The 24,774-nt window shown below is 43.6% G+C and overlaps 1 protein-coding gene across 1 annotated transcript in view; it reads left to right on the top strand.

Annotated features, from left to right (window-relative positions):
• The window catches only part of efcab6 (EF-hand calcium binding domain 6), a 48,793-nt gene that overhangs the window by 15,242 nt on the left and 8,777 nt on the right, over window positions 1-24,774 (top strand). Inside the window, exons 5-26 of the mRNA XM_041964417.1 lie at window positions 3,494-3,630; window positions 4,356-4,474; window positions 5,036-5,157; window positions 5,558-5,706; window positions 5,880-5,981; window positions 8,069-8,153; window positions 10,072-10,344; window positions 10,757-10,881; window positions 13,113-13,253; window positions 13,724-13,937; window positions 15,741-15,855; window positions 16,639-16,766; window positions 18,435-18,664; window positions 18,760-18,823; window positions 18,908-19,026; window positions 19,114-19,284; window positions 19,367-19,428; window positions 20,075-20,081; window positions 20,708-20,921; window positions 21,009-21,207; window positions 22,045-22,286; window positions 22,677-22,862. Coding sequence (XP_041820351.1) covers window positions 3,494-3,630; window positions 4,356-4,474; window positions 5,036-5,157; window positions 5,558-5,706; window positions 5,880-5,981; window positions 8,069-8,153; window positions 10,072-10,344; window positions 10,757-10,881; window positions 13,113-13,253; window positions 13,724-13,937; window positions 15,741-15,855; window positions 16,639-16,766; window positions 18,435-18,664; window positions 18,760-18,823; window positions 18,908-19,026; window positions 19,114-19,284; window positions 19,367-19,428; window positions 20,075-20,081; window positions 20,708-20,921; window positions 21,009-21,207; window positions 22,045-22,286; window positions 22,677-22,862 — 3,204 coding nt within the window. The remainder of the gene's footprint in view (window positions 1-3,493; window positions 3,631-4,355; window positions 4,475-5,035; window positions 5,158-5,557; window positions 5,707-5,879; window positions 5,982-8,068; window positions 8,154-10,071; window positions 10,345-10,756; window positions 10,882-13,112; window positions 13,254-13,723; window positions 13,938-15,740; window positions 15,856-16,638; window positions 16,767-18,434; window positions 18,665-18,759; window positions 18,824-18,907; window positions 19,027-19,113; window positions 19,285-19,366; window positions 19,429-20,074; window positions 20,082-20,707; window positions 20,922-21,008; window positions 21,208-22,044; window positions 22,287-22,676; window positions 22,863-24,774) is intronic.

Consider the following 24,774-nt stretch of genomic DNA (forward strand, 5'->3'; position numbering starts at 1 on the left):
ACCTGAAACACATTTGCAGCTTTATACCCATGGCAGCTTCTCTGGATAGAGCAGCTCGCTGGATAGTTTTTGAAAAGTGTGTTCAGTGTATTATCTAGAATAACGTGACCACTGTTGCTGTAAAGAGATGCTGCTTTTGAATTTTTAAATGCTGTGAACACCACAAACAGAGACCTCAGACAGAGACATGTCAGTATTTAGGTGGCTGCATACCACTCAGAAGAGATGAGTGGGGAATTATGCTTTTTCTTTTTCGAGACATTTGGGTGAACTGACCCTTTAAATGTGCAAGAGCCACTGGGAGGAGAAAGGTTGTGAATACACGGTGATCAAACGGCTATCAGACCTGACTTTGGGTCGCGGCTGTTGAGATAATCAGCTGAGAGGGTAACACGCAGACATTGAGGAAGGACGGGCACGCACACGCAGGGCTCGCCGGATTAGCATATAACAGGCCGGTAAACAAAAACAACAGAGCTTTCATTAATTAAGGACCAAGGGGCTGGGTGGGCAGACGGATGGGCGAGGGCTGCTGAGACACTCAGAGTGTGGCACGGCGCCAGGCCTCCAACCACGCCAACCAGAACACAGCTGCCTAATGGAGCGCTGGCACTGCTGAAGGACGGGGGAGTGGAGGGAGGTGGAAAAAAAAAGAGAAGAAAGAGCGGAAATTGGAGATAAAAACGAAATAATCAAGGAATTTGTAGGAGGGAAAAAGGCAGAGAGAGGCAGGGGCTGAAAGACAAAAGGGGAAGAAAGAAAGGGAAACAAAGTTTGGGAGGGAATTGAGAAGAGGAGGAAACAAAGGCAGATAAAAGGAGAGGGGGAGTGTGTGTGTGCAGAGGGAGAGATGAGATGGAGATAGAGATGGAGATTGGATGATATCCCTCTGTCTCTGTTCATTAATACCGTATGATCTCCTCTCTCCCTCCTTTGTGATTTTAACACATTTCTAATTAGCACAGAATCTTCTAAGTTGGAGCGGGAGGGAGGGAGAGCGGGGACGGGAATCATATTTATATCTGTCTTTAATAAATTCACTTTCATTTGATCTTTTTTTAAACGCACGGGTTGCTGTGCAGCGCCTCTTTCCTTTCCCCCGACTCCGGCAGAATGAAAGGTGGTGTAAATGCAGGGCTAATTGTTATGCTTGTAAGGAAGCTTTGCACGGTAGCTGAAGTTGTTAGATTACAAAAAGTGGAGATTTTCAAAGTTTTACTGCTGCACAAAAACCCCCCCATCTCTCCTGTGAGTCAGAAGAGTTACAGATGTGGAAATCTGCAATCATAGGAACACAGCTACTCTGGTGCATTCCAGGAAATACTGGCTATAATGTTTCAGAGGTCAGCATCAAGTGCATTATTGCTTGACTTTATCTGCTGCATTTTGTGTCTTCATAGAGACAATGTCAGTGTAACAGCACATGAGGGAAGCTCCCTCCACGCCTTTCACTGAGACACTTGGCAGCTCATCTAATCAGAGTGCAATTAGACGGAGACTTCTCTGGGCGACAGAAGACTCTGATTACCCAAGAGTCACTGGGGGTATATTTAGTATCTGTGCTCTTGTTCCTCCGTGGTTAGCGCGGCGCCCCGGAGCTACGGAGCGAGCTGGTGCGTGGCAGAGACATTGGAAGGCGGGACGGGCTGGACTTGGCTGGGGCGCTCGCTCGGGCCGACTGAGCGACTGCGACTGAGCTCTAACGATGTTAACCTGATCCAAAGCCTCATCATCCAGATTCCAAGAATGTCAGGGCGTTCCAAATTACACATACATCAAATCTCTTTGTGCCTGTAGCTCCTCCGTGCTTTGTTGCTCTGATCCTCAGTTGCTCACTGTGTTAGTCAGAGTTACGCTCTTATATTGCTTTGCCCGTAAGGATGGCCATTATGCACCTTCTATTAAATGGAGCCTAGTTCCCTCCTGAGGAACTGGGAACCAATGTAAGCAGTAGTGTGTCCTTTATGCAGCAGAGCAGTCAGGGTGTGGAGGGTGGAGTGGTGGATGAGCATGAACAAACTTTCACACAGGAAACTTGGGTTTGGCTCCAGTCACAGATCTGCGCTGAACATTTGTTATTAACTGTCAACGTGATCTTTCCCTAACCTTACTCATACGATCGATGCCAGGCAGGCAACAGTTTAAAAATCATTCAATAGAGAAGTCACAAAGAGGAGGTGTAGCAGGATGATGGAGTGTAAAACTGGTTTGTTATGTTGTCTTGTCTGGAGTATCCCTGTTATATGCATATTCTGATCTGATGCCGCGTTGGCATGATGACATCATTGATCTGTGAACATGGACATTTTGGAGCACTTTTAATGGACAAGAACTGATACTGTCATTCTTCCTCAAAGGACAGTCGTGTGTCATCATGGGCCAAAGTTCAGCCAAAGTGCACACCTTCCACATCTCTGCAACGCTGCTCATCAAGGGAGCAGGGCTCAGGAATCTGGTTCAAAGTATAAAATGTACAATTAAATTTTGAACAAACTAAAAGGACCAGTCATGTAAAAGTCTCTAACTGACCGCTGTGCATGTTATCCTGCCTCATGTTCTGTCACAGGCTTCATTCTGCTGTAAAAGGGCAACCAGGAAAAAAAAAAAAAAACCAAAGCACTTTTAGTCCTTAATACAATCAAAAGTGTTTCATATTACAGTATTACACCATGGCTGGAAGCAAGGCCTGCTCACCTTAAGAAGCTGATACACCTGAGTTTTGCTTCTACTGGTTTTAACTGAATTTGTAGTGTCACATGATGATCTATAACAATTGTTTTTCAGCGTTTTTTGGCCAACGACCTTATTTTTACACCAAAATTCTAATTAGCAGAGCAGTTAATGAGCTGTCAAGCTGTTATGTGAATTTGATAATGACATACTTTTGTAATCTATTTTCACCAGCATAGATAAAGCGCTGAAAAGGTTGTCTATAGAGATGGTGATTTACTTCAAGCCGCTGACATTAGATACTGCATGTGTATCCTAGAAATATCCTTACAGCAGTCAAAACAATATGGATTTTAGAAACTCTGCTTGGAATAAAAATTCTAGGTGGATTTAATTTGCTTTGCATAATTGAAAATATCTACCAGCGACTTCATCCCAGTGCTGAGTAGATATCAGATCACCTGTGTGTACTCCAGTTTTCAGTCATGCAGCACATCCATTTCAACCTGCTGTTCTAAACTATAAGCCTGTCTGTGTTTGCTTTACTGACCCAGAATCCCCCTCGCTGCCCTCGCTCCTCCTCTCTATTTCATGTGTCTACCAGCGATCTTTGCATCTCCTCTTTGCACCTCATCAGCTGTCAGCTCTCTTGGGAATGGGCCCGGGCTTCCACAGATCAAGGCAGTCGCGTCAATAACCATGTTCACAGAGATGAAAGCTCTGGTGAGCGGAGCCCCACCAGTCGGTCGGGTTCAGGAGTTCACAGGCGCCGCCGAGGTGCGGTGCTGCTGTTGCTGTCAGTCATTGTGTGCGAACCCCACAGATCGGAGGCAACCTGACGACCGTGATCAGAGCGCTGCGGCTGTTTGACTACAACCGAGAAGGACACATCCAGCAGCACGAGTTCCGCCGCATCCTGGACAACTACTGCATCCACCTGACAGACAAGGAGTTTCAGAGGTGGGGCTATGCCTCTGACACAGTTTGACACAACAGATTGCACGTCAGATCCGTGCGGCAGCATGCAAAAGCCCACACACACCACACATGAGGACTGGTTGACTGGTCAGTGAGCTGGGATTTCTGCTTTTAGCCAACCAGTGTGTAGAACAATTCTATACTTAAAAATGAATCTGACTTAAAAAAGTATGTATACATATAATCCAATTCACATCATCCTTTTATAACGTGTGCATGTAGTAATGTGTTGCACACACACGCACAGACACACACACGTTGTCAACCGACCATCACAGGCCCTGCTATTTCCAGTATTCCCTGTGGTGGGAAGTCGTCTGTCGGCTAGGACGAGATCACTAGCACTAACTTCGTGGTCAGCCTTTGTCTCGGGATGAGAGTGCTAATTGACTTTTAAAACTTCGGGCCCTGCAGTCAAATCCACTCCAGAAACGCCGCTCAACTTTTTTTGACGCGGCTCTAGAGGATTGTGCGTGACAGGTTCATTTTCAATGGCTTTAATTGGTTTTAGCGCTCAGGACTGTCTCTTTCTCTCTCTCACACACACACTCGCTCTCTGTCTGTGTGTTAGAACAGATAAAGCCGAGCATAAAGCACGACCTCTTTTCTCGTCTCGTCATTGACGTGGATATTTTTGACATTACAGGTCACCTGTAAACCTGCATTGATCTAAACATGATCAACAGCATCTGTTTGCTTTTTTCGAGGTTGTGGAATCACTACAGTCCCAGAAACATGTCCACCATTTCCTACGAACACTTCCTGGAGGAGCTAGGCTTTGGTGACAGCCATGACTTCAGGATTGCTCCAGTCTGCACTAAGCTAGGTATGGAAACAGCGATTAAAATGTTCGATTTAGAGAATATGACTGACAGGCAGCAGCAGTGAACACAAACCAAGATGCAAACAAGGTGTTTATGAGTCTACAGACATGCTAGCTGCTCTGTGAGGCTGGAGAGCACAGCAGCGCTTTAAGCTAAATGCTAACACAAGTGTAAAACTGGCTATTGAAGCTAACTGTTAACGACATACTGTCTTACAGTTAGCTACTTTGGTAATGTGGGTAGAATAAAAGCACAACTTCCTCTAAATGACCTCCACAACAATTAGAAACAAACAATGACAGCCTTCTAGTGTGTTCGCCATCTTAAAAAACATTGCTCACAATGACAATGAAGCAATCTTTGTTTACCATCGTCACTGTCTTAGCTTACCGTGTTAGCATGCTAACATTTTCTAACTAGAACTAAGTGGTATTGGACGAATTCACAATTAAAACCAATTTTGAAGTCGGATGGAAAATCCAGTTGTTTCAAGAAATTGCTTATCAAACTATTGGACTATTTGCAAAGGAAATACCAGAATCAAGAGTTATTGTGTTTTTTAGAGCCGTCCAGCCGAGGGACCACTCCGCCTGAGACCATCAAACAGAGGACGCAGAGACCAGGATCTCTGTCCAGCTCATCAGTCCTTCCACACAGGAAGCTGCAGTCTCTCTTCTACGACAAGGTGCAGACTTGTCTGAATTACTTTGTGTTTTATTCCCCGTGTTTGCATGTCACCATCTGGCCCTCTCCCCTGCATTATCCTCTTTAAAGACAGAGGGGTAAATTGGCTCTAAGTGGCGCGTCAGGATGCAAACGGCAGAGGGAACACTTCTAATTAAAATGTTTGCCCAGAAAAATCAGCTCCTGAGTTAGTGTGTTAATCATGGCTAATTTGCGGGAAAGGCGTCGTCGTCGGGGCTGGCTCCTCTCTTACATCCAAGAGCTGCACTGGGATGTTTTCCATGGCAACCGAAAGCAGAGATGACTCACTTCCTGTCCTTATCGAGGAGCAATAGACAAAGCAAGAGAGAGGACTGTCTCTAAAATATGAATGTACATCAGTGTGTTCTTCTACCTGTCAGATGTGTATGAACTCTACCCCGGTGTGGCAAGCGCTGCAGGCCTTTGACACCACCCACTCTGGCCTGGTAGAACAGGATGTCCTCAGGGCCGTTCTTAGCAGCTTTATGTTTCCCATGAACCCTCACTCCTTCCAGAAGCTTACCAGCCGGTAGGGAAAGCACTGATTTATTTATTTATCTGTCTTTTCTCCTCCCTCTTTCTCCCGACCTACTCTGCCTCAACCTCCCTGCCCTTTGCTCTTTAAATCTTAAAATCAAGCTATCATCTATTCTCTGTGATATATTTTTCATGCATGTGTATGGATTACGTGTGTGCGTGCAGCTACGGTGTGAGAGCAACAGGGCCAGTGAGGTGGAAGCACTTCTTGGGCCACTTCACGAGCCCGCTCAAAGAAGAGGGCGCTGCAGATCTTCCCCCTGAGAGGTCAGTTTGAAATGATGCGTTTAACCCATTTCACATGCATTATGGAAGCTACACATGTGGCGAGGAGTGTTTCTGTCATCACATGTTGTCTCCTGCGCTGAGTCTGTTCACACATGACATGAGGGTTTCTGAAAAGAAAACTGCATTGTCGGTTATGTTATTGTCCCACGGTAATATTGCTTCAAGCACGCACTGAATAATAATCTTTACTCACTGTACATTACAACCAAAGTTCCCTCTAATTTTTCATGTGTCTGAGCAGATACACAAGCTCGCTGAGCACACTGAGGACCACCGTGAGCAACATCAGATGTGTACGCTGTGGCCACACACCAGTATCGCGCCTGTTCAAAACCTTGGATCATAGCAAGTTACATGGCTTATTAAAAGAATAAAATTACAGCAGCAATTTTCATTAGTTTACTTTTAATATAATTGATTTGGCCCACTTAAAATGAAAAAGACAAAAATATCGTTGTTCATGAGATGTGTACTATGCTATATGTGAGAGTCCTGCTTTAACCATAGGAAGAGTCCGGCTTTGGCCTGGGTAAGGTCCAGTTGTGGCATGTGGGTGAGGGTCATGTTCTGGAAGAAATAACACATATACACCTTTCAAACATAAAATTTTGTTCACATTAAAACATTCACATTGGTCTAATTAACTACATTAAATCAGTTCTAAAAATAGTTAATAATTAATTACGTATTAAAATAATTAATACGTTTCTGTTCATTTTATTTTGTGCGCTGCATAGATTTTCTTGTGCGCTGAGTATGTGCAAGCAGTGCGCGATTGCGCAAGCGTGCAGCTTAGAGGGAACATTGATTACAACACTGTACTACACATAACATTGATATTGGTTATGTCCTTTGCAATATTCGAAGCAGGCACTTTTTAAAGGGGGTTGGGAAAAAACGTTTGTTGTAGCACATGAATAATAGTAGCTTTAAAGTACAGTGGATGTCAGGCAGCTGGGTGAAGATGGACAGCCACTGTAAAGATTAAGTCTGATTTTTGCCCTGAATTGGAATGATTTGGACTAATTCTGGAATCAGGCCAAAATTTTGCAAGATGGGTGTGTTCTTTGATGTGCACTTTTTAACAGTATGGCCATTGGGGAACTGGTTGAATATCTGGCAAGTCAGAAATTTTGGTCGGTTATCTGTAGTTTGAGCTGTCCCACAGTCCAGTCTCCCTCGTGGCCGCTATTGAAAGACCTGCTAAATACTGTAGAGAACTTGTTTTTAGAATAATGAATTTGAAATGTTGTGGCAGAACATCTTTACTGATACTGTGCTGTGATATAAAACTGAACTTCAGTGACACCTGGCAGACACCTTATTGTCTGCATCTTCTGATCCATCTGTGACTTGATGTTTTTTCTGCTTGTCTAGCTTTGTGTTCAATGTAGAATTGCACAAAGTGATGCTGCCCTTCTCTCTTTTTGGACAACATCTGTGAGGAAACAGTTATCTTGTTTGAATAAACTTTAAAAAACAGACCAGGGGTTCTGGGCTTACATTCAGCTTGAGCTTGAGGCCATGCAGAAAGGCCAATTAAAGGTGTGTAAGACAAAACCAAAGTGGTGAACCTCACTCCATCCTCGCTGTGCACCACTGAGCCTTTCCAGGATGCTCCTTTCATACCCAATCATGATACTATCACCTGTTACCAATCAACCTGTTTACCTGTGGAATGATCCAAACAGGTGTTTTTGGAGCGTTCCACATCTTTCCCAGTCTTTTTTTTGCTCCTGTCCCAACGTGTTTGTTATTCCCTACACTTCCCCTACACTACAACCAAGAGTTCTGGAGACCTTTCCAGGTCACGAGATGGCAAATTTACAGACCATCTCAAACAGGAAAAATCAACTCCAGCTGTTAGTAACACATGGAAAATTCCAGAACATTTATGCTTTAGAAGATAACATTCTCCAATAATTGAGCTGCTGGCAAGGTGAAGCAATGATTGCTGGTCAGAAAGAGGGTTCGGCGTTATAAGGAATTGATGGCTAAATATGTCTATTCTGATATATCATCTTCTTTCCCTTCCTTCCCTTCCCATTCCACCTTTCTTCTCTCAGGGCCTTCCAGCAGCCTTCCCCAGATGACTTGCATGTACAGAGCATTTACCCTCGACTGAAAGACATCCTCCATCTGTTGGACACGGTAGGAGTCACGGCAAGGGATGTAAATAATAGACTGCGTGTACTGACGAAGCTCCCACTTGTACAAAAGACACACTGAGATGCTTTCAAACCTCGCCCGTATTTAGGCAGCCTTGCGAAAAGTGTAGCAAAGACAAGACAGAAGTGATTTTGAATGTTATCAGACAGGACACATGGGAGTAATCTAAGCAGATTGCTAAGAGACAAAGGCACATGCTCAGGTGTATGCTTTAAATATAAATGCCAGACAGCTTTACAGATGAGCCAATCATCATCCACAGCTTTTTGATGGCCATAAACATGATTAGATGATTGCATATGGCCACTGGTTAGCCACTCAGTCACTAGCCATATGTTCGTCTGACAGCCATCCCCTTCAACACGCCTCCGCATCAAGTTCTGCCTCTTTAATTTCAAATCAGTCTACTTCAACTGGATGAAACTTTGGAGTTCGGCTAAACTTTGGGGGAAGGGGGGTTGAATTTTCCATTAATTCGCAGTTATGTTTGATGTTGCTGCCGCCACTCACAAAACAACAGTCGGCTTCCAAGTTTGAGGAAGTGTGTGTATATGTGCGCGTGTGTGTGTACGTGTGTGAAGCCTCTCCCAGATATGAATCACACATATCTATCTGCCAGAATCTCCTCCTTTTAATGGCATGGAAGAGAAAAAAAAAATCCCTCCATCAACTGTTTTAATAATCTATTCAGTGGTGGGAGATCAAACAAGAGTGTCCTCACACCACCAGCCAATAATGAGGTTTTTCACTCAGGCAGGTTCTAAGCCAACTATGGTTTTTAGACTATCTCTGGGGAAGCATTCAAGAGCTCGGAAGACTCGCTATGATTCGCATTGTTTGTGTATGATTCTAACATACACATTAGATGGAAGCGCTGTTGTGCCAGGCCATAATTAGTGCTATCATAACCATTAACATATGCACTGTTAACGTAATCCAGAATAATAGCCGTCAGTACGGGGACTGTGTAGTCTGTGGTGTTGTGTTGGATTTCATCTCTTAACTCTCATTTTATGACATTCTCGCATAGACCATTAGTTGTACATTTTTAAACCAATTCCACAGTGTTGGCTTTTCATATTATGTATAATGATCTTTGGATTGTTGAGGTGAAGATTTGTAAGACGCGTTGGGTAACACTCAAATCTATCCTCACCTCTTCATGACCGACGCGGCAGCAAGTTGGAGGCTCACTGATCTGATTTTCCAAATGCAGTTTTCTTGGAATACTTTAGGCCTCTTTATGCTTGTTGGCTAACGGTCTGAACCCCCCCCTGACACTGAAATCATGCCAGAACTTTTTAAAACGGACAATTCAGCACTGAGGCTGGGTTTGCAGAGGTGTGAATGTAGGCAGGGTTCGAGCTTCGATCTCAAGCTCTCGTTTTATGTTCTTCACACAACTACTTCTGTCACTTTGACACCATTCACGTCGATACAAAGACGACGCATAAGTCTTGGAGGGAGACTGGGGACACTGGAGGATGCAGTCAGAACCAGGTTAAGGCCTTTCAGCCCAACTTTGAATCAGAAGTAAAAACACTTCTGCATTTATAGACGGCCGAATGACACGTCGTACACTACCAAGTTCATTTGAAACCTAGTAGGCCTTTACTTAATTTCTCTCCTAAAATGTGTGGGAGTGTTGGGAATACTTGTGCAGTCAGTCACACGTGGAATAAATTAACAAGACTGGTACTTCTGGAGCCCTGACCCTGTCCAAATTAGCTTTGCCTTCTTCTCTACTCCATGGTGTGGTCATTTCTAATGTCAGTCCCACATTTACCCAGACTACATTGCCCCTGATCCACATATCTGTGCATATCTGTGTTGGTGTCCTTGTGAAACAATGCAATCTGTCGCATTTGAAGAGGAATGCTCTCACAACTTTCCTCTCCAGAAGGAGGCAGACTGCTTCACCCGGGCAGACCTGCGACATTTGCTGGAGAAAGCAGGTGGGACTCAGCCCCGAAACACCCGGGCCCGTCTCCTTCCTTCCCAGATCACAGAGCTGCTCAACGCACTGGACCCTGAACACACCGGGGTCATCCCGATGGCCAACCTGGAGAGACTCAACCCCAACATCAGCTCTGCTCCCAGCGCGGCACCACCACCCTCCCCGGCTAACACTGCTGAGCCTCTGGATGTCCCTGAGATGGCTGAACACACTGCTGTATGTTTGTGTGTGTGTGTGCGTACTTCCTGCAGTGGTTACACACTTCCATGTCAGGCCATAGACATGTATTGTTTTTTTTTTTTTTTATATATCAGGAGCAGCAAAAAACACCAGATGAGAGACAGACCACACAGTGTGCTGATAAAGTGTCTGTGGCATCTGCTTCGTGGAGAACAGTGAGTGTGTTAACACAACATACTGTGATCAAATATCACCCATATCACACATAGCTTACACCATGAGATCAAACACAGAAAGAAAACAGAAGATGAGATCAAAAGAGGGGCTGATTATTAATTCACAGTTTGGGTGTGTGTGTTTTCTGTACGTCTGTGTGTGTGCACACTGTGTGCGGACTTATATATATATTAAGGTGGAGAATTCACTGCTGGACAAGTTGTGTGAGCAGCTCAGTTCAGTGCTGGCAGCTCTGGCGCTGTGTGACCCTCAGCGCACCGGATACGTCACACAGGAAGATCTGAGGAAGGTCTTAAGCTGCTATGGCATGCCCATCACAGACACACACTTCAGCAAGTAAGAAACACGCCCAGACACACTGCAGTGGTCAAAAAATCGCAACAGGAAAAGGAAAAGATGGGTAATTTTGTAATTTTCAAAGGGCTGACATGTAAACAGACAACACATTTACACCTGTGAGTGATTTACCAGCAAGTATGCATGTCTTTGAGGAATCCCACACAGCGATGAAGAGAGCAGCAACTAGACAGGTCCCAGCTGGCTTGGTCGACTTTACAACACTATCAGTGTTAACTACTGAGCCTTCGTGAACCCTATCACAAAATCAATATACCAGAGAGCGAGTGTTTCTCAGTTTTAAGGACATATCTTATCATTTTGGGAAATTCTTATTCACCTTTTTGACAGAGTTACATGAGAAGATCGACAGTAGGTTTATACAGGTACAGAGCTGTTAGCCTAGCTTAGCTTAGACTGACTGCAGGGGGGCGTATATTTACAGCTCATTAATTAACATGTGTTTCATATGATTAACCTGTGCACAGTCAGAGCATTTTATCACCAATTTACTGCACCCAGCTACTCTTTGCCAAGAAATTGTTACCACATGAAGCTCCTTGAGAAAAAAAAATTGAGATGAAAAATAATGTGTTAGTATGCTTTACAGGTGCTTGAAACATTTTTTTTTAACTCCAGTTTACGCTAAGCTAAGCCTCTACTAAAAACTCTGTGACCTCTGGTTGCTAAAAGCATCTCAAAGATCCTGGAGCCTGACAGCAGCATAGGGGAATTACACTATATGTATTGCAGCTCCCAAGTTAAAGCATCAGCCGTCGCTGACGTTAATTTAAAATTTGCTTTGAAGATTGAATCTGAAGGACACTTTGAATTTTCAGGGTGCTTTAGCTGCACGTATGGTCAGGCAGGATCCAATGGAAATCAGTGCTGTCCTGGAACATGAATGAGACGCACCTGCTGCGTTTAATTGATTATTGAGTCCTGCTTGCGCTGGCCCTCCTGCCCTGCTGCTGCTTTGATTAAGTAGCTTGATTGACTAGAGGATGAACAGATCTTTCAACCCTCCGTGTCTGCACTTTGACTAACTGTCTGTTTGAAGACAGAGATGTCCCACATGTAGAAGGTCTGAGGAAATACTAATGTAAGACGTGTGTAAAGGCTGCTCCGGTAAGTTTGTCACAATCCTGGAGCAAACCCTGATCCACCCCCCAATCCCGCCCCCTCTTCCATGGTGTTGTGTGTACATCTGTTGTCTGGTCGTCTTCACTGAAGATGATAAATACAATGGAGGGTTTTCCATCAGCCCTTTATCTTGCACCAAACTCTGAACACCTTAGCTCTGTTTGCTCTGGAGCATCAAGACTTCCCTCAAACATGTGGTGCAGAGGCTGTCAAACAAACAGTTTCCCTGGTTTACAGAACATGTAGTGATGTCTCAGATGTGGACAAGATGAACACATGTGAATCGCTGTTAACTCTTAAATATCTTCAGAAAACCAGACTGATGTCCTATATTGACATGTTACACAGCCTTTGCACAGTCGGTAGGTTTTGGTACACAAGAGGGCTTCACTTACAAGTTTCAATTCAGTTTCAATTACTTCAATATTTTGTTGTAATTTGGTATCATTGAACACAACAAACTGAACATGTTCAGCAGCTCTATGGAGGGTTCTTCTCCTCTTTTGACTTTTGGCTTTATGGCCTGCATTTGCTGTTCCCATTAACCTTGTTTCCTGCAGTAGAGGGCAGCTGTTTTAAACAAAAAATATCTGATAAACCCGGCACTACACTACCTGCCCAGCACCAAACGCCACACAGAAAAGGTTCGCAACTATCTGCTCAACATATAGTGAACATATAGCGGGCCAATTTTACTCAGAGGTCAGTGGAGACCAAAATAGAGCTAAAAGGAGAGTGAATATTGGAATTACATTCTTTAGAGGGCCAGAAACATGACTGAATCATGAATGCTAAAGATGCATCTTGTCTCCTTGATGTATAAATGGCCAGGACAACTCTGTATGGCTATGATATGTCAGATGTGTGTAAAGCTCCAAATGAAAACAAATAAATAAATACAGGAAAATACAGCTTGAATGTAAATGACATCCTGGTTGAGGCCACACCATTAACAATATCTCATATGTGAGGAACAATGGTGCTACGATATGATGCATTGAATGTTTGACTGCTTAATGAAACCGTGAGCTTTGCTCAGTTTGTTTTTTTTTCCTGCTAACTCTCAAACTTTCTCTTTGTGTTTCCAGGCTCTGTGAGACCTCCAGCTCAAGACATGGCAACTCTTCGGAGCTGGTTTGTTACACCGGCTTTCTCAGAAACCTGGGAGTACCACTAGCACATGAAACACACACATCCTCATCCCACAAAGAGAGTTACCGTAATGACAGGTGAGTCTCTCTGGAGTTACATTCACTGGTTCTGTGTAGTACTGTGGATTATGTTTAATTAGTCCAGCTTGTTCCAGGAGTGGTTTGAAAATACCAGATATATATCAGTAGATGTTGGGTGTGCTTCTACATGGAAAAAAACTTCTCATTACCCAGCACATGTTACCTCCACCTTTCAAGGATTATAGGACTTAGGCTTTGGGGAACTGATTGATCTCTACCTAACGACTAAATTCATTTTTGGTTCTTGAAAAGTAGAGGTGCAGGTCCTGCCTGTCTAATTTACCTCAAGCATTATTTTTCATGTTGTTGCATTTGGTCTCAGGTTTACAGCATGGTCTGCTCTGGTTTTGGTCTTACTTTATCAGTCACTTGGACTTGTGCAAACGACTCTCGACTGCAGCCCTGGCTACATGATCTTTTATTGACTGCCCCCCTCTGTACTGAGCTCTAAACAATCTGCCCAACAGGCCGCGCACATCACGTCTGTCGAGCCCACAGTCAGTCAAAGGGCAGCGGCCTCCTTCCAGCCTGCGTGTCGGTCCAGACACCTGCAACATCCTGGACATCATTTTCCAGAGGATGAGACTGAGGTTGGAGCAGCGGCACACCAGCCTGACTGACCGCATCCAGGCCGTCACCCACAGCTCTGATGGGACGCTGTCAGAGGCAGATCTACGGAAAGTGAGTAGGGAACAAATAAAATCTACATGACCATCTGGACATACTGAACACTGCCACTCTGCACACGTACATATTAGATATGTTTTGTGATTATAATTTGTTATTGAAATGCACATGTCTTTATAAGCTGAATGGCATTCTGCTGTATTTACACCCTCCATGCAGTGTGACTCACGGGATGAGACCTGCTGTTGGAAGATTTCTATGGGCTTCTGTTCTGCTTTTTTCAGCAATAAACATATATGCATAAACATATATTAAATAATCATGTAACATACATGCTCCAGATTATTAAAAATGGAATTTCTGCACAAGGCAGATAATTAGCCTTACACAAAATGTGAATTGTAAAAGATGTCAGACATGGTGGATTAATCCACATTTAAGGCTCTCGTCACTATTTGGCGGAACAGGATGGTGTGTATGAGTCAAATTAAACTACAGTGTGTTACAACATGGACAATAATGGAGCTCTATGGCACAGAGGGATAACTGAAATCAGGTTCTGATACACATAGAATACCTTTTAGTGTTAGATACATCCATTGTTGGTTTGTTCTTTTAATGGGATCTGCTTATAATAAAAAAAAGAATTCAATTATGAACAGCCTTATGCATCCTCCTGGATCTGAAGTGGCAATTGGTTAAGTTTGGAAATATCTATTTAAAACTGGATTATTTCTTTTATAACATCATGTACAATCAAACCACCTGTGCAGCTGTAGTGTCGTAGCTGCTCCTTTCATGTCTAGGGCAGATTGGATGCAGTACTGTTATGAACAACACATACCTCCAGCTTTGCAGCCGACGCTGTAGCACGTGTGCAGAGAGTCTGACTATTCCTCAGCGAGGAACGGGGCACATGTGATGTGTGTGAACCTTTGCACAAGCAGACAGGCAAAGTCGAGAGGAAAGTAGAGCGCACGAATGGCAAAAATGCTGTAAAGGAGGCTGCAATGGCAATAATTACATGCTAAAAGATAAAAGATAGGCATTTTGCTCAATCCAACCTGTCTGAATCAAACTTCCTGTTTGTTAAATGTTGGGCAAAGGGCATCAGGTTACATCTGGGAAGCATCAGACACTCATACCTGTGCCTCACAAAGTTTGGTCCTGTTATGTGTCACCCACTCAGGATTCTGGACAAATGTTTCCTGAGCTGCTCCTTCTGTGAGAGGATTCAATTTCATTCTAACTTGGTTCTTCTTTTTAGAGTTATGCCCATCAGTCCTATTGTCATAACATTGTACTCATCAAAGTAATTGCTGAGATCTGAAACGTGGTGATGAAATACAAAAAAGTCAGACAAGTGTTTATTAGGTTCAGATAATAGAATGTCCAATCAGACGAAGCATACACAAGTATTGGCCACTAAATAAATAAATAAGTACAAATTTAAAGAAAGGGATATGCAACAAATAATTTTTCACAAACAAAAAGACAACAAACAAATTTATGTCACAGTAAAAAAAATGATTCCATCTGTTATTAACAACAAAAAGCAAAGTCAGTGTCCTCAGAACAAATGATTTTCATTCAATAATGCCCCAGAAAACACATATATAACAAGCAAACAGACATAATAATCTGTATTGTATTTCTTTTTGTTTCCCTGTTTGATTTGTTTTCATGTCGACATTTCAAACCTTCCACAGTCGGTTGATAAAAGGTGCAGGTCAAACTGCCATTTGTGCCTGTTGCAGCTGGAGAATGAGTGTGGTGGTGTGGTTCTGACTTGCATGAAGCACGGTGCAGTGCATCGGCCTGCCAAACCCGTCCTGCTTTCTCCTCTTTTGCCTGCAGGTCCTAGAGGACAGCTGGGTCATGTTGGACGAGAGGAATTTCAGCAGGTTCACTGAGCTGCTGGGCGTCCGGAACGGGCAGATCGAGAGCTCGGCGTTCCTCACCAAGTACGAGGGTAAGAGAGAAGAGCGGCAGCCAGAACATCTTGACCAGCGGCGTCAGCAATCCCATCAGTTCTGCATGGCAGGGTTTTCAATGCTTAAATAGAGATTTTAAAAATCCCTTCCTACTCCCCACCAGGCTCCCGTCCCCCTCCATTCCATCTTGCCTCGCATCCAAACTCCTACCCCACCCACGGTGATCAAATATAAGCCCCCCGCTTCCTGTAAAATGATGTCTTTCTTAGCACATGAGCCATTGGAGAAATCATCCTGGATTATAAATAGAGTAAGAGTGAGCCTCGTCGTCTCTCATTAGCAGAGCAGAGAAGCACACACATTCAGAATTGCACTCATTTCTGCTTGTTTGGGCTAATTATGTGCTTTGGAAGCAGAAAACAGAGCAGCAGGGCATCGCTCTAATTTGTATCCTCTAAAAAAATAAAAAGAAACAGTAGAAAGAACAACAAAAAAAGAAGAATCATTAAACAAAGCCAGAACGTGAAGTTAGTCATGTTTGCAAGGCATACAAATCGACTTCCTATGTTTAGAACGTAAGTGTGCTTCTAATTAAATGTAAATTAGGTCAGACAGTTAAATGCCCAGTGTGCTTGCCAGACAAGAAGGGCATTCTGTGGAGTGAGGAAAAACACAAATAATTCACAAAATAGAACAAAAAATCCAATTTGTTGGGTATAATTCCCTCACCCAGGCTGTGGATGTAGGGGAACCAGTTCACTGTTTGCCAAATATCGAAACTCTTGTGATTTAACCTCTGTTTTTCCCCATGGTCTCTGTAGAGGCCATAGCCAGAGGCGGGCAGCAGGCCTCTGAGGGTCATGGGGAAAAGGATGAGGTCGACCCCCAGCTTATGTCTGCGGAGCAGTGCCTGGCTGCCATGAAGACCAGGATCAGGACCATCCATGGGGTGAGCAAGATGTTGAATCTTTCAGAGCAGCTGCTGATCAGCAATGCTTTCAGCTGCTGTCATCAAACAGCAAGGATTTCTTGAAAGAAATCAAACCTCACTTTGGCACAATTGGTGCCTTTATAAACAAAATGACAGAAAATGAAGGGGAGAGAGGTCGGAAGCGACAAGCCGCAAATGGTTACGGTCAGGTCGCCAGGGTGGCCCTTTTTCAGTGATGCCCATTCGCTGTAACTGTGTCCTGTAGTCATCCCTCTGTTTTTGTATTGTTACTGCTGGAGCCAAACCTTCCTGTGTGGGATTCAAACTGCGCATGCACAACGGATTTACAGGAAGCAATGCATGCAAATACAGCTGAACTGGGCAGTTGTCATGAGGTCAGCTTTACTGTGCCAGACAGCTTATTTGTACAATATGGTAGAGAAAGTTATAGTCACTAAGAAATGAACTAGGAATGACCTGAATAAGTTAAATTGAAGACTGTATAGTAGATAACGATGAGTGTGGGAGATGCTATTACTCGGCTACCGGCTCAACATTCTGACCAATTTCTTCATGAATCGTTCCTGATTAACTTTGAACGAGACGCTGGGCGGCATGAGACTAGTAACGACTCATTAATTATTAATTACTCAATCATTAGTTGCCCTTTTAGTTGTCTCCTCGAGTAAAGTTTTTTTTTTTTTACTACAGGAAGTAGTCTTCATTATGTTATGATTATGACAAGTCGTTCCTGAGTTTTTACAGGGAAATGAGTTCCTTAATAACAAATCAGAGACAGCAGGATTCTCATCATATGCAGATCACATACAGTATATATTCATATCCACATCCACAGTGATGCTGACACCTCAGGAATAAACGGAACAAACACAAAATATACCAGTGAGAGTAAGCTTAAAGCAAACTTCTTTCACATTAGGTATTCACGTGTTTATTCTCAACATCTAGCAAAACAGTCTAAAATCAAAAAACATAAGGCAACAAGGAAGCCAGCATACTTTTTAAAAACGAGAAGAATGAAGAAGCAAAATGAGAAGAATGATGTACAATAAAGGCATTGCCGTACGCAGCCATTGGTTCCAACAAAGAGACGTCAATCAGGAACGACAACTGAATGAAGACAGTTGTTTATTAATGATATAAAGATGATATATGAAGTCATTTTAGTCTTTGGCACTTGGACTCTACTGGGGGATTTTGTAATGGAGGGGACCATGGCGTCCAGACACTGACGGTGGTGGTGGCTGATGACCGTCTGTGACAGGCAGGTGGAGGGGTGAGCATAACAGCAGCATGAAAGAACTAAGGCAGGGAGAAGAATATTAAAAAAGACAGCAGCAAGATGATAGGCTAACAGGGGAGAGAGGCTCTGAGGGAGGCAGGAGGTTCCTGCAGATCAGACGAAGTTCCTGGGGCAGACGTAACACCCCGTGGAGATTCTGACCTCTAGTCATGCTTTGAAGTTGTTTTTGTCTGAGTGGGTCCAAGTTTCGTTTATCCCGAGGACGACACGCTGATCCGCCGATCTACAGATGCAATGCAGCGGGTGCAATGTGCAAACAAAGACAGGGAAGAAGAAGACCACTAGCAAGTAAACATGGATCTAAACCAAGAGGTTCAATCGGTGAAAGTGTCTGCTCTGATAACCCAGTCTGTTCCCATCAGGACAACCTGACGGCATTCCGCCTGATGGACAGGAAGCGCAAAGGCGTGGTCGACTGCCATGATTTCAGACTGCTGTACAACAGCCTGGGATTTTTCTGCGGGGAGGAAGAGTACCAGCGGCTACTGGATCTGACTGGCCTGCGTCCCGGAGGCAACCTCAACTACGCAGAATTTGTTGATGTTGTTGAAAATAACGGCAAACGCAAACAAGGGACTCAGAGAGCTAGTGTGTGAGTCCGATATGGTCTTTGTTGCTGACGTTTGGACATTTTGACAAAACTTGTCTTTAGACCATCTATGTTCATTTTTCTGTCTCTCCTGACAGACAAGAGCAGCTCCACGAACTCCTGGCCCGTGACGCACGCTACAAGTGGACAGACATGTCTAAGGTCAGCAGAATTTACAGGAAGCACACATGGGATGGTTCTGTGCGTGATGCAAAGATCTGTACCCGTTCCTCTGCATCCCATCAGGTGCTGTGCCAGTTTGACGCAGACGGCCACGGTTGGATCCAAAAACAGAGCCTGAGGAGACTCCTCTTCACCTACGCCCTTCCCCTGAGATCTGATGAGTTTGACCAGCTTTGGTCAAGGTGAGAGATACGCAGCTGAAGCATTCACAGTCACTACGTCATAGGCACGCTCTGTGTCAGCCACAGTGTTTCACTTCACTTTGACAGGTATGACCCAGAGTGGCGGGGTTGCGTAGCGGTATGTGACTTCCTGGAAAAGCTGGGGTTTCATCACGAGGAGCAAATCAGGCCTCAGAGCCGGAAGCTGAACCGAAGTGTCGCCCAACAGGACACTGACAGACCGGTTTCCTCTGATGCTGCCTCACCAGAGTGTTCACAGTAAGAGAAGAAGGCTGCTGTGTGCAACTTTAGATTATCCATCCACACGTTCTCTGCTGCTTATCCAGGTTCAGGTCCGTAGCCCAGATCTCCTTCTTCTTAGCCTCCTCCAGGTCTTCCTGGGAGATCCTGAAGCTTTCCCAGGCCAGATGGAATAAGTCCTGAAACCAGCATGTTCTGGGTCTGCCCTCAGTCTCTCCCCACAGTTAGATGTACCTAGAATACCTCCACACCAGCCTGTCCTAATCAGATCCCCGAACCACCTCAACCGACAGAAACTGAGCTTTGAAAAAGGGCATTTTATGTATTTTATAGAAGTATTCATATTATTTCATAATGCCTTTTTACTTTAATATTTGTTAAAGTTATTATTTACTTTTATTTAATATTGAAGAGTTCTCTGATTCGTTTAACCAGATTTTCAACAGCAAATAGAACAAACTAATCTTTTCAATTTTATGTTAATAAACTTAATCTAAGCAATAACTTCATTCAGCTTTATATGGAAATTGTGATTTATACTTAACAAACCTGAAATACACACACACAAACACAAGTTTTAATATGATTATAGAACATATGCAAGCATAGCAGCAAATTAAAGATATACACACACCTAGCATTTCATCGATTTCAAACTTTAATTACCTTCATTCACTTTTTAAATAATGAGGTCCAATACACACAGTTTTAACTGTTTCCTTAATGACTCAAGCTGAATATATGTCCTCATAAATAACAACAACAACAGTCCTGAATACATATTTACAGAGTTTGATCTGGACCCCAGAGTATCAGTACATTTCAATATGACATGTTGTTATTTTACTCTCCTAAATGAGCTTCTTACCACAGGGGGTTTGGTAAACAAACATTTAAGCACATGCTGTGATTATTATTGAGCCATTATTAAAATATTTTTCACGATAAATATTGTGAATGCCGCCTAACAAGGATTATTAATTTAAACTTATTTTCAAGTGCAGCTGCATAATAATAAAGCTCTAATAAGAACATTTTTGTTCAGAAAATGTATTGTTTGACTTTTGGAGAGGCCTTTTCAGAATCTGTATTAACGTTTCTCACATTTGTTTCATGGTGATGTGAATAAAAGTTGAAGATATTTGTCTGTCTGAACAGAAACCAGGAGACGAGATCGGCTTTAGACTGCCAGTCGCACTCTCTGTCTCTCTGCTCTGTGCTTGATTCACTCCTGAATCAGAAGACAGGGGAGGAAATCATTTCTGTGATCTTCTGCAGTTCACACAAAATGCAGAACAAGGCAGCAAATGATGACTCAGAATGTTGCCTGTGTATTGAAACAAGCTTCCTTCCCTGTAACGCTGATCTAAACACGGTGTGCGCTGTGGACTGAGGAAATAAAAGCAGAACTTGTGACACTTCCTCCCTCATTTCTCTTTAGGCTCAATGTTTCCACGGGTGAAAACTGCAAGAGGCTGTCTTACATGGATTTCCTGTCTTCGTTTGACCATAAAGCAGAGAAGAAGAAGCACGAGCCTCCTCCTGTGTCCCCTGATGCTGTGCGTCAGATAGAGTCTTTGGACAGCCTCAGCCCGGGCATGGCTCTGGCTAGGATGCGAGAACTAGTCACTGCCTCAGCACCTAATCTGTACAAGGTGAGGCTTACAAACACGTTTCATCTTCCTCTGTCATCAGTTTCTCTTTCAGCCGATCACCTCTCTGTGGCTCTCTCTGTCCTCCAGGCGTTCTTAGCCTTTGACCGGAGTGGGACAGGGACGGTTAAAGCGCTGGAATTTCGTCAGGTGCTACATAATTTTTGTGCCCGCCTGTCAGATAAACAGCACCGATACATGCTGACTAAACTGGAGCTGGACTGTGAGAACTGCACTGTTAACTGGAAGGACTTCCTTAACAAGTTCCAATCACAGAGCGCAGTGGTGAGCAAAGCAGACTCCAAAGATACTTAAAGGAATAGTTCAGTATATCAGGAAATATCTTCTTCACTTTTTATCTGATTAGAAGATTGATATTAATGTCATGTCTGTCCATAATGAAAAATAAATCTACTTTGGTCAAAACTAAAGTATCTCAACAACTATTGGATGGATTACCGGTTGTACAGATAGTCATGATCTCCAGAGATCACTTGACTTTTCATGTAGTAGCACCATGTTTTGTGTTCCTTCTTTTAGTAAAATAACTGAACAATGACTGGATGGATTGCCATCAAATCTAGTAAAACATTCATGTTCCCCTCAGGATGAACTGTAATAACTTTGCTGATCCCTTCACTTTTCATCTAGTGCCATCTTCACGCCAAAGTTTCAATTTGTTCAGTACTTTTGTTGACGACCAATTACCTGCAGAGCTAATGACACTCCCATCAGCCTCATCTGTACTTTGTGTTCAGTGACATTTAGCAAATGTTAGCATGCTAATATGATGATCATGTAATTGTGAACTTGTTAGCATGTTGATGCTAGAAGTTAGTTCAAAGAACCGCTGTGCCTAAGTACAGTCTCAATAAGCTGCTGGCATGGTTGTAGACTCTTAGCCTTGCTATGCTAAGCTAGGCTAACCACATCCTGACCCCAGCTTTATAATCAACATACAGACATGAGATTGATGTCCGTCTTTTAATCTCACTGTCAAAAAAATGAGCAAATAAGTGTATTGCTTCAAAATGTTGAACTTTTCTTTAAGTTAAATGTGATCTACTGTATGGCCCGTATGGAGCATGCTTGCATGTGTGTTATGCTTCCGTTCATAATCCTGCAGATGTCAGCAGCAGGTACCTGACTAGGATCATGGGGCAAATGACTAAAACTAGATCCCCTATCCAGACTAAGACCTCTGAAACCACAGAGCAGCTGCAGCAAATCCAGAAAGGCTTCTCTTGTCACTTGTATGAAATTACCAAAGAGCTGGTGGGTTTGGACCCCTCCAACAGCACGTCAGTCTCTAAAGAACAGTTCAGACAGCTTTGTGATTGCCACTGCCTGAGACTCATAAATGATCAGGTAAAGCCAGAAAATGTGTTTACAACTGCTTGTATTCCAGTGAATTATAATTCAGAGCATTCAAAGAAGACACATTCAAGAGAACAAGCACATTTCCAACAAGTCTCCCAGTGCTTTCAAGCTGAAACAGCACACACTGGCATCAGTCCGTGCGTACAAATGAGAAAATGAATGTGAATTTTAGTACATTTGCCAGATCCCTTCTTTTTAGTCTTGTATGTTTTCTTTAATTATTCTAATCAAAATCTAATTTATCTTTGCTGATAATTATTGACTGCGTGAGAAAGTTAGTCATCTGTAAAACCAATTTACATACAGTGTGCGACTCTCTTTGGGGTATTAGTCCCCCCGGTGCGGATGATTATTATGTGTGTTCCTTCCGCTTCTCATTTTGAGCGTGTGTGGAGTCAGATGCCTGCGAATGAGCAGAGGAAGCTGCAGTGCAGAGAGCCTCTGAAGCGTGCTGGTGCTCTGGACGAGACCCCCCACACAGAAGCAGCATCGCCTTCCCCTGAGCCCCGAGATACAAAGTCTTGTTGTCCAGATATTGCAGGTGCCACTCTGCAACGCACTAAGGTACAACACATGATGATAGACCTTCATCGTCTGTCAAACCTTGACTACTATAGATAGGTTTTTTACTTATCATTGCTCTGTACAATAACAGAACCCCCCCCCCCCCAAAGCTCAGTTATGAATCATGCCAGCCTCAGTTGAACCTTGTAACATTTGTAGCTTTTTTTGCTAAATGCTGCATAATAATCTATGATGGATGAAGACCCCAGCTGCTCCACAGAGTCAGACAAGCTCAGTTTGTTACCGCGAGCCTTCCCTCAATCCTGAGTGCACGATCGGACATTCTGAGCACAGAAGAAGATGAACAATATTTTGTAGAGACATCAAAAAAAGAATAATTTTTAAAAAGTGCAGCACCATTATCCGTGTCAGTGCACAAACTCACATTTACTTAGTATTTGTAACTGTCAAATGTCTTGCTTTGTGCAATTACTCACCCCGGAACATTTATTCACAGTATCTCACGTGCAGAGCAGGAAGTGTAAGAGTCGGAAAATGATTTAAACTGAATGTTATTATTGTGCACTTATCTTGCTAAATAAATGTATTGAGTAGTGTATAGATTTGCGTTAGCTCAAATGTAACTATTCTTTGCATACTACTGTTTTTTCCACATAATAAAGGTCGCTCAACCTATTCCACTGTATGCTCAGAACTGAGGTACAAGTATAATAGACAGATAGAGTGCTTTATTGATCCCCTAAGGAAAACTGCTGTTCTTATATTCTATTCTTCTTATACTCTTAAATTATACATATGATGAACTATAGACTCAGAATTAAGATAACATAGAGCTCTGACAGTGCAGATTGAAGCGGTCTCCACGACAGACTACTACAGAGGACTGACAACACTCTGCTGTCTCATTAGCAGGTCATGCAGGGGATGTGAAGTGTTGTCCATTATGTTGAGCAGTTGGTGCAATGTCCTTCTCTCAGCAACCAGCTCCAGGGGCTCCAGAGCTGTCCCCAGCTCAGAGCCAGCATGTCTTTATCAGTTTATTCAGTTTGTCAGTGTCGCTGGCTCTGATGCTGCTGCCCCAACAGATGGCTGTAAAGACAACTGCACTTTCAACAACAGACTGGTAAAAGAGCTGCAACATCTTGCTGCGCACATTAAAGGACCTAAGCTTCCTCAGGAAATAGTCTGCCCTGTTCCACTTCCAGTCGCGTCTTCTGTCAAGGTGAACCCAGGTATTTGTAGCTCTCCACTACCTCCAGCCCTTCTAACAGGATGAAAATGGTGTTGAAATTGGCCATGTTCTCCTAAAGCTCACAGCCAGCTCCTATGTCTTAGTCACAGGTAGGAGGAGGTGGTTATTCCCACGCCATGCCACAAAGCAGTCAACCAGTTCCCTGTACTCAATCTCCTCTCCACCACCGACACACCCCACGACTGCAGAGTCATCAGCGAATTTCTGCAGATGACGGGACTGTGGATTGTACCAGAAGTCTGAGGTGTACAGTTCAGAGAGGGAGGGAACAGTACAGTCCCCTGTGGTGCTCCTGTGCTGCTGAACACCTGCTCGGACGCACACCGCCTCAGTCTCACAAACTGAGGTCCGTCCTTCAGGTAGTCAGTAATCCAGGAGGTTGTAGTGGTGTAAACCCGAATCTCCTGGAGCTTCTTTCACAGCAGCACAGGCTGGATCGTGTCAAATGCCCTGGAGAAATCAAAGAACATGGTCTTCGCAGTGCTGCCAGCTTTGTCCAGGTGAGAGTGGGTTGCTGAGGCAGGTAGATGGCTGCAGTGGGCTCAGGAAGGTGGCCATCTGAGGTCTGAGATGGACCAAAACCTCTCCAGGACTTTCATGATGTTAGAAAAAGGGTGGAGGAAAATGTGAGAAAGAAGTGGAGCAGTCACATCAACACATACACAGTTTAGTTTGAAGTATCATTCACTGTAAAGCCTG

The sequence above is a fragment of the Chelmon rostratus genome, chromosome 22 (assembly GCF_017976325.1).
Source record: "Chelmon rostratus isolate fCheRos1 chromosome 22, fCheRos1.pri, whole genome shotgun sequence".
NCBI classification, from domain to species: domain Eukaryota; kingdom Metazoa; phylum Chordata; class Actinopteri; order Chaetodontiformes; family Chaetodontidae; genus Chelmon; species Chelmon rostratus.